General features: G+C 37.5%; 2 protein-coding genes and 1 pseudogene across 2 annotated transcripts; 2 read left to right on the top strand and 1 right to left on the bottom strand.

Moving 5' to 3' along the window:
• Positions 1-2,110: 2,110 nt before the first annotated feature.
• On the top strand, positions 2,111-3,387 carry LOC116015782 (putative pentatricopeptide repeat-containing protein At4g17915). Its single transcript, XM_031255955.1, has 2 exons — positions 2,111-2,560; positions 3,289-3,387. Exons 1-2 carry the CDS (start codon positions 2,111-2,113, stop codon positions 3,385-3,387), a joined length of 549 nt encoding a protein of 182 aa, XP_031111815.1.
• On the top strand, positions 2,760-5,301 carry LOC116016540 (annotated as a pseudogene).
• Positions 5,302-7,359: 2,058 nt separating this feature from the next.
• On the bottom strand, positions 7,360-9,230 carry LOC116015625 (putative pentatricopeptide repeat-containing protein At4g17915). Its single transcript, XM_031255748.1, has one exon. It carries the CDS (start codon positions 8,907-8,909, stop codon positions 7,524-7,526), a length of 1,386 nt encoding a protein of 461 aa, XP_031111608.1. The 5' UTR covers positions 8,910-9,230; the 3' UTR covers positions 7,360-7,523.
• Between the last annotated feature and the right edge of the window lie 3,996 nt (positions 9,231-13,226).

Raw genomic sequence — 13,226 nt, 5'->3', positions numbered from 1 at the left:
AAAAGACATGAAAGAGATGATAAATACGAAAAAAATAAAGAATTTGAAAAAAAAAATTCAACTAAAAATCTAGTAAGTCATTTTTTGTCAAATTGAACAATTTTTTTTTCATGACCATAATGAATATTTTCTTCTTAAAAGTCATTTTTCGAACCTTTAAGTTCAATAAAAATGATGTTTGGTGAAAATAAGTATATCTTAAATATTTTGAATTGAATTTGGTCCATTTGAATAATTAGAGAAGATCTACCAAATTAAATAGTCAAATTATTGGTAAAAGACAAAAATTAAAAATATTACTATATATAGTTGAATTATCAAAATGGTATCATCTCTTTTAAGGAATAAAGTTCAAATAAGGCAGATACTACATTGTACTCGAAAAAAAAAAAAGACAGATACTACATTATAATAGAGTCAATAGTATTAAAAAAAAGTTCAAATAAGACATTCAACTTCTCTTTTTTTTTTTTTTTTTTGAAAACAGACATTCAACTTTTATGAAAAGTGCAATTAAGTCATCAAACTCGAAAATGTTCCAAATAAGCCATTGAACTTGAAAATATGATACAATTAGACCCTTTTTAATTTTATTTTTTTTAATCTCCTATAGCAAGTTAACAATAGGTTATAGCTGATTTAGGGGTAACCGTGGTTCTACTTTTGAACCGATTGTTCTCGGTTTAAGAAAATAGTGAATCAGCAATTATGAGAGAATTAAGAGGTGGGGGGGGGGGGTATGAAATTCNAATAATAAGGTATTCACCCTAAAAATCTCATATTAAAGAATAACATTATAAGTAATAACAATAACGTCGTCAATAAATATTATCCTTCAATTTTTAAAATATGATATATATTATCCCTCTCCTAATAGGAAGAAGGAGAAACATTATTGTTGGCAGAAAGAGAACAAACGAAAAAAGAAAGATGAAGAGAAAATGTGATATTCGAATAGAAAAAATGCCGGATAATTACATTTACACCATTAATAATTCAGAAAAAGTACAATATATATTACGTTTTGAAAATTAAAAGATAGCATTTACACTACTAATAATTAAAAAATAACATTAATAATTGACATATTTGAGGTTTAAATTACAATTTTTCCTAATTTCTTCCTCTTTAAACTCGCCGGGCAACGAAAAAGGGCTAAATTTTGTTTTTCTTCCCTCAAAATTTTGGTATATCATAAAATAATTTCTTTTTTTTTTTTAAGTTTTAATCCTATTTTTGCCGATCCCTTCCCGGAGAAAGTTTAACATTTTAATTCTTTTCTCGCCGGCGGCACCGGTCGCCGTTGATTCCTGCTTGGAGAAGTTGCAAAGGTGAAACCTTTATCCCTTTCAGTAGCACAACTCTGTAGTTCTAATTCTAAATTTCCATTTTGATTCTGCAGCTTATGTTATAGTAATGGAATTTCATTGTTTTTAGCTTGCTTTGTCGAAAAATCACTTTCAAGCTGTAAATTTGCCATATCAAGAATGGGCATCTGCTACTCTGCTAAATTTGCCATACTACTCTGCTGGTTAAAGTATAAACAAGAGAGGATTTTGTGCTTGAGCTGTTCAAAAAGTGAAAGCTAAAATCTGGGTCTTTTAGTACCTAAATCAGCACAGATTGTTCATAGTTAACTGACTCAAACCAAGAAAACCAATAGGTCACCGGCTGAGAGCCAAAGTTGTAACTTTGGGGCTACTAAGTTTCCAACTTAGCTGGGGTTGTCCCAACATGCATTTACGTTTGAATCAGCAATTGCATGTCTTGATTCTTGATGCTGTGTTGCTTTCCCTGCATTCCAACTGTCTGGTGCGGGTTATGATGAGATTCCTAGGATTTATTTGGGTTTTTCTTAGTATAATTGTGTGTTTTATACATGTAGATTGGGAATGAAGAGTACATTTGATGTTTGCATTCAATGTGTTATAGGTTGGGTTCTTCTTGTTGGAATTGATGTGGAGAACTAAAGGTGGATTATCAACAAAGTTACTAAATATAAGTGTAGTGTGTTTCTGTAAAGCCAAGCAACTGGAGAAAGCAGAAGCAGTGATAATCGATGGTGTAAAGGTAGGAGTAGAAGCGGACGTGGTGACTTATAATACTCTGAATGAAAGAAGCTGGGGTTATACCGGATGTTGTCACGTATAATTCTTTGATAGCTGGTGCGACCAAGCACGGCTTGTTATCTCGGTGCCTTGATCTGTTCGAAGAGATGCTAGATTTGGGCATTTTTCCCGATGTTTGGAGCTACAACACTCTGATGCATTGCTTCTTCAAGTCTGGAAAACCAGACGAGGGCTACAGGGTTTTCCGGGACATTCTTTTACAAGGGATTCCCCCTTGTCCTACCACGTTTAATATCCTAATCAACGGTCTCTGCAAAAATGGGTATACGGAGAATGCTATGATGCTATTTAGGTACTTAAAGCGTCATGCTTTTGCTCCTCAGTTGGTAACATACAATATTCTCATCCACGGGCTTTGCAAGTCGGGGCGGCCAGCACCTGCAAGAAGGCTTCTGAAAGAGCTCGTGGAAACAGGTCATATCCCGGACACTGTAACGTATACTACAGTGATGNATTGTAATTCCGTAGGAAAATAATAAGGTATTCACCCTAAAAATCTCATATTAAAGAATAACATTATAAGTAATAACAATAACGTCGTCAATAAATATTATCCTTCAATTTTTAAAATATGATATATATTATCCCTCTCCTAATAGGAAGAAGGAGAAACATTATTGTTGGCAGAAAGAGAACAAACGAAAAAAGAAAGATGAAGAGAAAATGTGATATTCGAATAGAAAAAATGCCGGATAATTACATTTACACCATTAATAATTCAGAAAAAGTACAATATATATTACGTTTTGAAAATTAAAAGATAGCATTTACACTACTAATAATTAAAAAATAACATTAATAATTGACATATTTGAGGTTTAAATTACAATTTTTCCTAATTTCTTCCTCTTTAAACTCGCCGGGCAACGAAAAAGGGCTAAATTTTGTTTTTCTTCCCTCAAAATTTTGGTATATCATAAAATAATTTCTTTTTTTTTTTTAAGTTTTAATCCTATTTTTGCCGATCCCTTCCCGGAGAAAGTTTAACATTTTAATTCTTTTCTCGCCGGCGGCACCGGTCGCCGTTGATTCCTGCTTGGAGAAGTTGCAAAGGTGAAACCTTTATCCCTTTCAGTAGCACAACTCTGTAGTTCTAATTCTAAATTTCCATTTTGATTCTGCAGCTTATGTTATAGTAATGGAATTTCATTGTTTTTAGCTTGCTTTGTCGAAAAATCACTTTCAAGCTGTAAATTTGCCATATCAAGAATGGGCATCTGCTACTCTGCTAAATTTGCCATACTACTCTGCTGGTTAAAGTATAAACAAGAGAGGATTTTGTGCTTGAGCTGTTCAAAAAGTGAAAGCTAAAATCTGGGTCTTTTAGTACCTAAATCAGCACAGATTGTTCATAGTTAACTGACTCAAACCAAGAAAACCAATAGGTCACCGGCTGAGAGCCAAAGTTGTAACTTTGGGGCTACTAAGTTTCCAACTTAGCTGGGGTTGTCCCAACATGCATTTACGTTTGAATCAGCAATTGCATGTCTTGATTCTTGATGCTGTGTTGCTTTCCCTGCATTCCAACTGTCTGGTGCGGGTTATGATGAGATTCCTAGGATTTATTTGGGTTTTTCTTAGTATAATTGTGTGTTTTATACATGTAGATTGGGAATGAAGAGTACATTTGATGTTTGCATTCAATGTGTTATAGGTTGGGTTCTTCTTGTTGGAATTGATGTGGAGAACTAAAGGTGGATTATCAACAAAGTTACTAAATATAAGTGTAGTGTGTTTCTGTAAAGCCAAGCAACTGGAGAAAGCAGAAGCAGTGATAATCGATGGTGTAAAGGTAGGAGTAGAAGCGGACGTGGTGACTTATAATACTCTGAATGAAAGAAGCTGGGGTTATACCGGATGTTGTCACGTATAATTCTTTGATAGCTGGTGCGACCAAGCACGGCTTGTTATCTCGGTGCCTTGATCTGTTCGAAGAGATGCTAGATTTGGGCATTTTTCCCGATGTTTGGAGCTACAACACTCTGATGCATTGCTTCTTCAAGTCTGGAAAACCAGACGAGGGCTACAGGGTTTTCCGGGACATTCTTTTACAAGGGATTCCCCCTTGTCCTACCACGTTTAATATCCTAATCAACGGTCTCTGCAAAAATGGGTATACGGAGAATGCTATGATGCTATTTAGGTACTTAAAGCGTCATGCTTTTGCTCCTCAGTTGGTAACATACAATATTCTCATCCACGGGCTTTGCAAGTCGGGGCGGCCAGCACCTGCAAGAAGGCTTCTGAAAGAGCTCGTGGAAACAGGTCATATCCCGGACACTGTAACGTATACTACAGTGATGAAATGCTGCTTTAGTTCAAGACGTTTCGAAGAAGGGCTTCAAGTCCTGGCGGATATGAGAAGCAAAGGGTATATATTTGATTCTCACGCGTACTGTACAGTCATTAGTTGTTTACTTAAGGCAGGTAGGACGAAGGACGCTCATCAGTGTCTGGAGAATATGATCATGAATGGCGTTAACCTTGACATAGTGGCGTACAACACCCTTATTAATCTATACTGCAAGAACGGGAAGCTAGAATACGCCTACTTTTTGGTGGAAGATGCCGAGAAAAGAGGGTTGGTTCACGACGTATACACACATACTATCTTAATCGATGGCCTATGCAAGACCGGAGATATAAAAGGGGCGGAACACCACTTGGAGTGCATGAACAAGATGGGTTTTGTACCGAATTTGGTTGCTTTCAACTGCTTTATCAATGGGTTGTGTAAAGCTGGCCAAATCGACCATGCATTGCACGTGTTTAAATGGATGGATGAGAAGGATTGTTTTACCTATTCATCAATGGTGCACGGTCTTTGTAGGACCGGGAGATTTCGCGAAGCATCTAAGCTATTGCTTTCGTGTATTAGAGGTGGTATGAAAATTCTGAAGTCGGATAAAGAAGCAGTCATCAATGGTCTTCGTCGTTCTGGCTTCTTGAATGAAGCCCGAAAACTGCAGTCAAGAATCCGTGTAGCAAAGCTATTGCATTACCATTGAGTTGATAGTGTCTACTACTTGACATTTCATGTAAAGCATAGGCAAAAATATGATTTTTTTTTGGCATCATAATTTCGATTAATTCGCGGGAAAAATATTATTGCAACTTTGCAAGCCAATAAAGGCACAACAAAGCAAGCACATGTTATGTTGGTGAGTAGGAAACAATTGAAATTTAACATCTGTCATGTCGAAAGTTGAAATATAACACCCTAAGCCTAAACCCTGTGCTCTTAATTTACTTTGAAATTGTGCAAATACTATCAAAGATCTACATACACACCAGTATGTAGATCTTTGATACTTAATTGTGCAATTGGACCATTTTTACAATGCGCTTAGATCAATTTTTTATTAACCATATCTGTAAAGTATTTTACTAATTCAATTTTCTAGGATCATATCTGTAAAACTAATTGCACAATCGGGAACGGGCTCACCGTCCGAAGACGAATCACCCCTAGAAGAGGTCCTTGCCGCCGTGACATCCAAGGAAAATCCCAAGGAAAAGGTGAGTTGTGACGCCCCTAATGCAACTTTACTAGACGAAGTCCGCACCGGCCTCGACCACGACCCGGTGGCTCGCCAAATAAGGGGCGGGGCCCGTGTGGACTCGTTTCGACCAGGGTCGTCTAGGTCCTTGTGATGCGGTTTGAGGACGCTGGCGTGAAAGATGGGGTGTATCTTCAGATTGGGCGGCAATTCAACCCTATAGGATACTTTTCCGACCTTTTCTAAGACGGGGTATGGTCCCACGTATTTGCGGAGGAGTCCGGGGTGTAAACTCCGGAGGGCCTTGAATTGTCGTGGTTGAAGCTTAACCATCACCGTGTCCCCGATGCCATACTCCTTGGGTCTTCTCCCTTTGTCTGCCCATTTCTTCATTTTCTTGGCTGCTTTGGCGAGATTGGCCCGCGCTAGGTCAGCTTGTTCCCCCCATGTTTTCGCAAGAACATAGGAGCCCGGGCTGCATCCTTTATAAGACGTGGCCAAGGAGGCCGGAGTTAAGGGCTGACGTCCCGTGGCTAGTTCGAACGGGGTGTGGCCTGTTGCCTCGCTTTTCTGCAAGTTGTACGAGAATTGCGCGGCATCCATCATTTTGACCCAATCTCTCTGATTAGCGCTCACGAAGTGTCGGAGGTAGCATTCTAGTAGCGCGTTGACCCTTTCGGTTTGTCCATCGGACTGGGGGTGGAAACTTGTTGAGAAGTGGAGGTCGGAACCCATTAATTGAAATAATTCTTTCCACATCTTCCCGGTGAATCTCGGGTCCCGGTCGCTAATGATATGTCTCGGAAGTCCCCAATACTTTACGACGTGTTTGAAGAACAACCGAGCCGTCTCGGCCGCGCTACAATCCTTGGGGGCTGGGATGAAGGTCCCGTATTTTGAGAATCGATCCACAACGACAAAGATTGATCCGCATCCGTCGGCCTTTGGCAATGCGTTTATAAAATCCATCATGATGCTGTCCCATGGCCCTTCGGCAATTGGTAAGGGCTCCAAAAGTCCAGTGGGCGCCTTTGCTTCAATTTTATCTTGCTGGCAGACAAGGCACGTCCGTACGTAGCTTTCGATTATGTCGCGCATTTGGGGCCAGTAGTATGTCCTCTCGATGAGGGCTTGAGTTCGTTTTTGTCCAGGGTGCCCCGCCCAACGTGAGTCATGGCACTCCTGCATGATTTTGCGACGCAACTCCTTCCATTTCGGGACGTAAACCCGTCGTCCCGTTGTGACCAAGAGGCCATCTTCGATCCAAAACTTCTTTGTCTTGCCTTCTATTGCGGCCTGCTTGATTTGGCGAGCCACCGGGTCGTGGTCGAGGCCGGTGCGGACTTCGTCTAGTAAAGTTGCATTAGGGGCGTCACAACTTACCTTTTCCTTGGGATTTTCCTCGGATGTCACGGCGGCAAGGACCTCTTCTAGGGGTGATTCGTCTTCGGACGGTGATCCCGTTCCCGATTGTGCAATTAGTTTTACAGATATGATCCTAGAAAATTGAATTAGTAGAATACTTTACAGATATGGTTAATAAAAAATTGATCTAAGCGCATTGTAAAAATGGTCCAATTGCACAATTAAGTATCAAAGATCTACATACTGGTGTGTATGTAGATCTTTGATAGTATTTGCACAATTTCAAAGTAAATTAAGAGCACAGGGTTTAGGCTTAGGGTGTTATATTTCAACTTTCGACATGACAGATGTTAAATTTCAATTGTTTCCTACTCACCAACATAACATGTGCTTGCTTTGTTGTGCCTTTATTGGCTTGCAAAGTTGCAATAATATTTTTCCCGCGAATTAATCGAAATTATGATGCCAAAAAAAAATCATATTTTTGCCTATGCTTTACATGAAATGTCAAGTAGTAGACACTATCAACTCAATGGTAATGCAATAGCTTTGCTACACGGATTCTTGACTGCAGTTTTCGGGCTTCATTCAAGAAGCCAGAACGACGAAGACCATTGATGACTGCTTCTTTATCCGACTTCAGAATTTTCATACCACCTCTAATACACGAAAGCAATAGCTTAGATGCTTCGCGAAATCTCCCGGTCCTACAAAGACCGTGCACCATTGATGAATAGGTAAAACAATCCTTCTCATCCATCCATTTAAACACGTGCAATGCATGGTCGATTTGGCCAGCTTTACACAACCCATTGATAAAGCAATTGAAAGCAACCAAATTCGGTACAAAACCCATCTTGTTCATGCACTCCAAGTGGTTTTCCGCCCCTTTTATATCTCCGGTCTTGCATAGGCCATCGATTAAGATAGTATGTGTGTATACGTCGTGAACCAACCCTCTTTTCTCGGCATCTTCCACCAAAAAGTAGGCGTATTCTAGCTTCCTGTTCTTGCAGTATAGATTAATAAGGGTGTTGTACGCCACTATGTCAAGGTTAACGCCATTCATGATCATATTCTCCAGACACTGATGAGCGTCCTTCGTCCTACCTGCCTTAAGTAAACAACTAATGACTGTACAGTACGCGTGAGAATCAAATATATACCCTTTGCTTCTCATATCCGCCAGGACTTGAAGCCCTTCTTCGAAACGTCTTGAACTAAAGCAGCATTTCATCACTGTAGTATACGTTACAGTGTCCGGGATATGACCTGTTTCCACGAGCTCTTTCAGAAGCCTTCTTGCAGGTGCTGGCCGCCCCGACTTGCAAAGCCCGTGGATGAGAATATTGTATGTTACCAACTGAGGAGCAAAAGCATGACGCTTTAAGTACCTAAATAGCATCATAGCATTCTCCGTATACCCATTTTTGCAGAGACCGTTGATTAGGATATTAAACGTGGTAGGACAAGGGGGAATCCCTTGTAAAAGAATGTCCCAGAAAACCCTGTAGCCCTCGTCTGGTTTTCCAGACTTGAAGAAGCAATGCATCAGAGTGTTGTAGCTCCAAACATCGGGAAAAATTCCCAAATCTAGCATCTCTTCGAACAGATCAAGGCACCGAGATAACAAGCCGTGCTTGGTCGCACCAGCTATCAAAGAATTATACGTGACAACATCCGGTATAACCCCAGCTTCTTTCATTCTACGAAGAACGGAATAACCTTCGTGAATCCCAACAAATTGACAATATGCTGTAATCAGAGTATTATAAGTCACCACGTCCGCTTCTACTCCTACCTTTACACCATCGATTATCACTGCTTCTGCTTTCTCCAGTTGCTTGGCTTTACAGAAACACACTACACTTATATTTAGTAACTTTGTTGATAATCCACCTTTAGTTCTCCACATCAATTCCAACAAGAAGAACCCAACCTATAACACATTGAATGCAAACATCAAATGTACTCTTCATTCCCAATCTACATGTATAAAACACACAATTATACTAAGAAAAACCCAAATAAATCCTAGGAATCTCATCATAACCCGCACCAGACAGTTGGAATGCAGGGAAAGCAACACAGCATCAAGAATCAAGACATGCAATTGCTGATTCAAACGTAAATGCATGTTGGGACAACCCCAGCTAAGTTGGAAACTTAGTAGCCCCAAAGTTACAACTTTGGCTCTCAGCCGGTGACCTATTGGTTTTCTTGGTTTGAGTCAGTTAACTATGAACAGTAGTATGTCCTCTCGATGAGGGCTTGAGTTCGTTTTTGTCCAGGGTGCCCCGCCCAACGTGAGTCATGGCACTCCTGCATGATTTTGCGACGCAACTCCTTCCATTTCGGGACGTAAACTCGTCGTCCCGTTGTGACCAAGAGGCCATCTTCGATCCAAAACTTCTTTGTCTTGCTTTCTATTGCGGCCTGCTTGATTTGGCGAGCCACCGGGTCGTGGTCGAGGCCGGTGCGGACTTCGTCTAGTAAAGTTGCATTAGGGGCGTCACAACTTACCTTTTCCTTGGGATTTTCCTCGGATGTCACGGCGGCAAGGACCTCTTCTAGGGGTGATTCGTCTTCGAACGGTGAGCCCGTTCCCGATTGTGCAATTTGCCTAACTGTAATTTTCTATATACATTTCTACATATCTGTAAAACTAATGTGTGTAAAATTCTTTACTCTGCGGCGGTCAGCATTGTTTACGGATTGTGCAATTGGACCATTTCTACATACCTTCCTAAAAATTGAACAACCAGTATATACTTTAAAATTCTTCTAAAAAGTACACTTTGTAGTGTTGGTAAGTGCATGTTTTAAGTTTATGTGATATCACACTTAACAACACTACATAATGCATTTAATTTGCAAAGTGTACTTTGTAGGGTTGGGTAATGAAATACTACCACTTTTTTTTTTCTATATTCTCATGGGCAAAAACTTGTGTGATCGAGATCGTCCCACGAGTCTCAATCCGAAAGATGGGTCAGATTTTTGATTAATGAGGTTAAAGATCTGATACATTCATCAAAGATCTGACCCGTCTGACGGATTGAGACCCGTGAGATGGTCTCACACAGGTGCTATCCATTCTCTTGTTTTTATTTATTTATTTTTGACAAAAACTTATGTAAGACCGTCTCACAGGTATAGTCCGTAAAATGAGTTGGATCTTTGATTAATGAGGTCAAAGATCCGACTCATTAATAAATAAAAAAAAAATCTATCCATTTCACAGATTAAGATCCGTGAAGAAGTTAAGTAGATAAACATGAAGAGAACGGTATAGTTGGAATTTTTAGTTAACACCCAAGTGGAATGAATTAGCAAACTATATTACCTTTAATTTAAGGATATTATTTTGTTTTACTGTAAAATAATGCAGAGTTTGTTCCGGAATCATCGGTGAGGATAACTAAGAAAACAAAAATTGAACATCAAGAAAAGAAAAAAGATTCCTGGTACGAAATGCATCTTTGTTCTTTTCCTTCCTATAATATTGAATCTACATCGTCCAATATAATTATCCAATCCGAGTGAAGTTACAAGTCTTTGGTAGCTATGGGCAATTGTTTTATATGAGCTAATTTTTCTAGGTCAAGCACAAGATGATCAGATCAGATTCCAACCCAATTTATGGATGGCTAATTTCACTTGTCTTGGGCTTTAGCAATTTCAATATTGATATGTTTGATGAGTTTATGAAACGTGCAAAAATTATAATTAGTACCCAAAAAAAAAAAAGTGTTTAGGTTCGATTATTTTAGTATTTAATATTGATAATAATTGACACTAGATATTTATGTAATGGTTTGGAAAATTGTTCCTACGTAGATCACAGAGAATAAACTATTGTTACGTTACTTTTTTCAAATTGTCGAAATAATTGATGCTAGATACCAGCGAATATCTAGTGTTGGCTATAACCGATATTAAGTAATTTACATTGTAATTGTTATAGAAGTTTTCATCGCCAGCTATAGCCAACATTTAATTGAAACATATCTAGTGTCAGCTACAATCAACACTAAAATCTCTTCTCTTTTTTTATGAAAAAAAAAAAGGTAAAATCGTAATATGTTTTGGCTAGTACACTGGTCGTACAAGTAGTATAGTATGAGAGCATCCTCTCAAAATGAGGAGGGCTTCATGTGCGCACTGAGCACAAATCTAACATCTGATCAGTTGAGTCACTATGATTTACACATCCAATACACACAACTGTCGGGTCAGGGTGTTGGGACGCTTGGGGTGGACGATTTCACTTTCTGTCACAAGTATAGGAGTTGGGTCCTGCCCCAGAAGGATTGATTTGAATGATTATTAAAATAATGAAATTTAAATTTTAAAGGCAAAGGAAATAAAAATATAAAGATTTAATTACTACTAAAATTAGATCTTAGAGATGTAAAGTAATATATAGAGAGTAAAAATAAAAATTGTTGTTCAAAGTGCTTTCTTTCTCCAGGTAAATCAAGCATATCTCCAATTATTAACCTAACCTAACTCCAATTATTAACCTAACTATATTATTATATGAATATAGATTTAAATAATTAAAGATGTATTAAGCTCTGTGGAAAATTTTAGGTTCAACAAGAATTTGTTTAACATTCCCGCATGAGTTACATTTGTATCTCTTGATATTTTGTTCAACTCACAACATGTGTTATTATAAGATACTATTACATGGAATGACTTCTAATCTGAATCTCATCCATTTACATCAAATCAATTAAAAAGGCAATCAAGCTTTTTAAGGCATTAAAAACAATAACGCATACTCTTCATGGAATAAATTAAAAATATTAAACTTAATAAAAACATGGATTAAAAATTATACGTAATTTAAATGATTACACCATAGCTCTAGCAACAAATAATTAGTTCATAGCGAAAGAATAAAGAATATAAAATCTAAAACAAGTTGAAATCAAACTTGTCGTGTCAATTTCTTCTCTTCTTTTTCCTTTTACCCTTAAGCTCATTTCTCTTTGACCACGATCCGCATAATAATTTGCTCAATCTTCAGGGGTTGGGCTTGTTTAATTTAAATAGATGTATTTATATTTATGAATGAATAACGAAAATAGTAAGTTGAATCCTGAACTAATAAAAAAAACATTTTTTTTAAAATGAAAAGTAAGACAAGTAATGTTAACTACTTTAATAGTCCAACATATGTGGTATTTAATGTTGATTGTTGAAGTTCCCTCGTTATTTGTGGTCAGTCCACCTCTATATATGATATTTATAATTTACCTTAGCATTGATTGGAAATATTTTGATGTTTGGTCATTGTCTTTTAGGTCTTTTCCTGATTTTTAGGCAGACACGTCAAATGCTTCTCAAAGTTGTTACCCAATAGCAAGGAAAGACAGGCTATCAAATGAATATTTGATCATTATTTTTTGGCACGTGAATTTAACTTAGTGGGATAGATAAAGATGTCCCAACTAACTTACCAAAACCATGCATTATAAAGTCGATATTTCTACATAAAAAGTTGATGAGCATATATAGTATTATATTATTAGGAGTAAAAATGTAAAATTTTTAGTGGAGAAATGTTGTTTGACAATAACTTTAAATTTTTGTAGTATTATATTGACTTATGAAATGTGTTGCAATTCTTGATTTCATTAGTTGTTAGTGTATTATGTAATTTTGCCACAAATTAATAATATGACATACGAGGTTCAAAATTCAGGGTATGACTCATGTAGTAGTGAGTGTATTTAATTTGCTTCATTATTTGTGCATATTTTTTTTTTGAATATTTAGCTGTATATTTAATACGATTGTGCATATTTAGTTGTATTGTTGTAATTACTTGTGCTTCGCTATAGTTGATATAGAATTATTGTAATTGAATTGTTATATTCTTTTTCTTTTTGAATGACGAGCGAAGGAAAATATACTGCTAATATTAATTGAACATTAGGCTATTATAATATTCACAATCGAGTTACAACAAAATTAAATAATATGCCTAAGGCCCAATAGGGTCCAAGCCCAAGAATTAGTCAACTTGACAATAGGTCAAGGCCCAAAGACACACCTATTGCTAGATTCCAACACTAGTTGTAATGATTGGACAAGGGAGAGGGAGAGAGAGATGAGTGTTCAGGGTATGAAGGACCATTTGTAAAGGCCCAATTATCAAATTATTTGTTTAGTTAACTATAAATGCAGAATGTGTTAACTTAAGGTACAAAATTTTTGT

The sequence above is a fragment of the Ipomoea triloba genome, chromosome 4, assembly GCF_003576645.1.
Source record: "Ipomoea triloba cultivar NCNSP0323 chromosome 4, ASM357664v1".
NCBI classification, from domain to species: domain Eukaryota; kingdom Viridiplantae; phylum Streptophyta; class Magnoliopsida; order Solanales; family Convolvulaceae; genus Ipomoea; species Ipomoea triloba.
The sequence above is the reverse complement of the archived record's forward strand: the minus strand, read 5'-3'. Positions and strand labels throughout refer to the sequence as shown.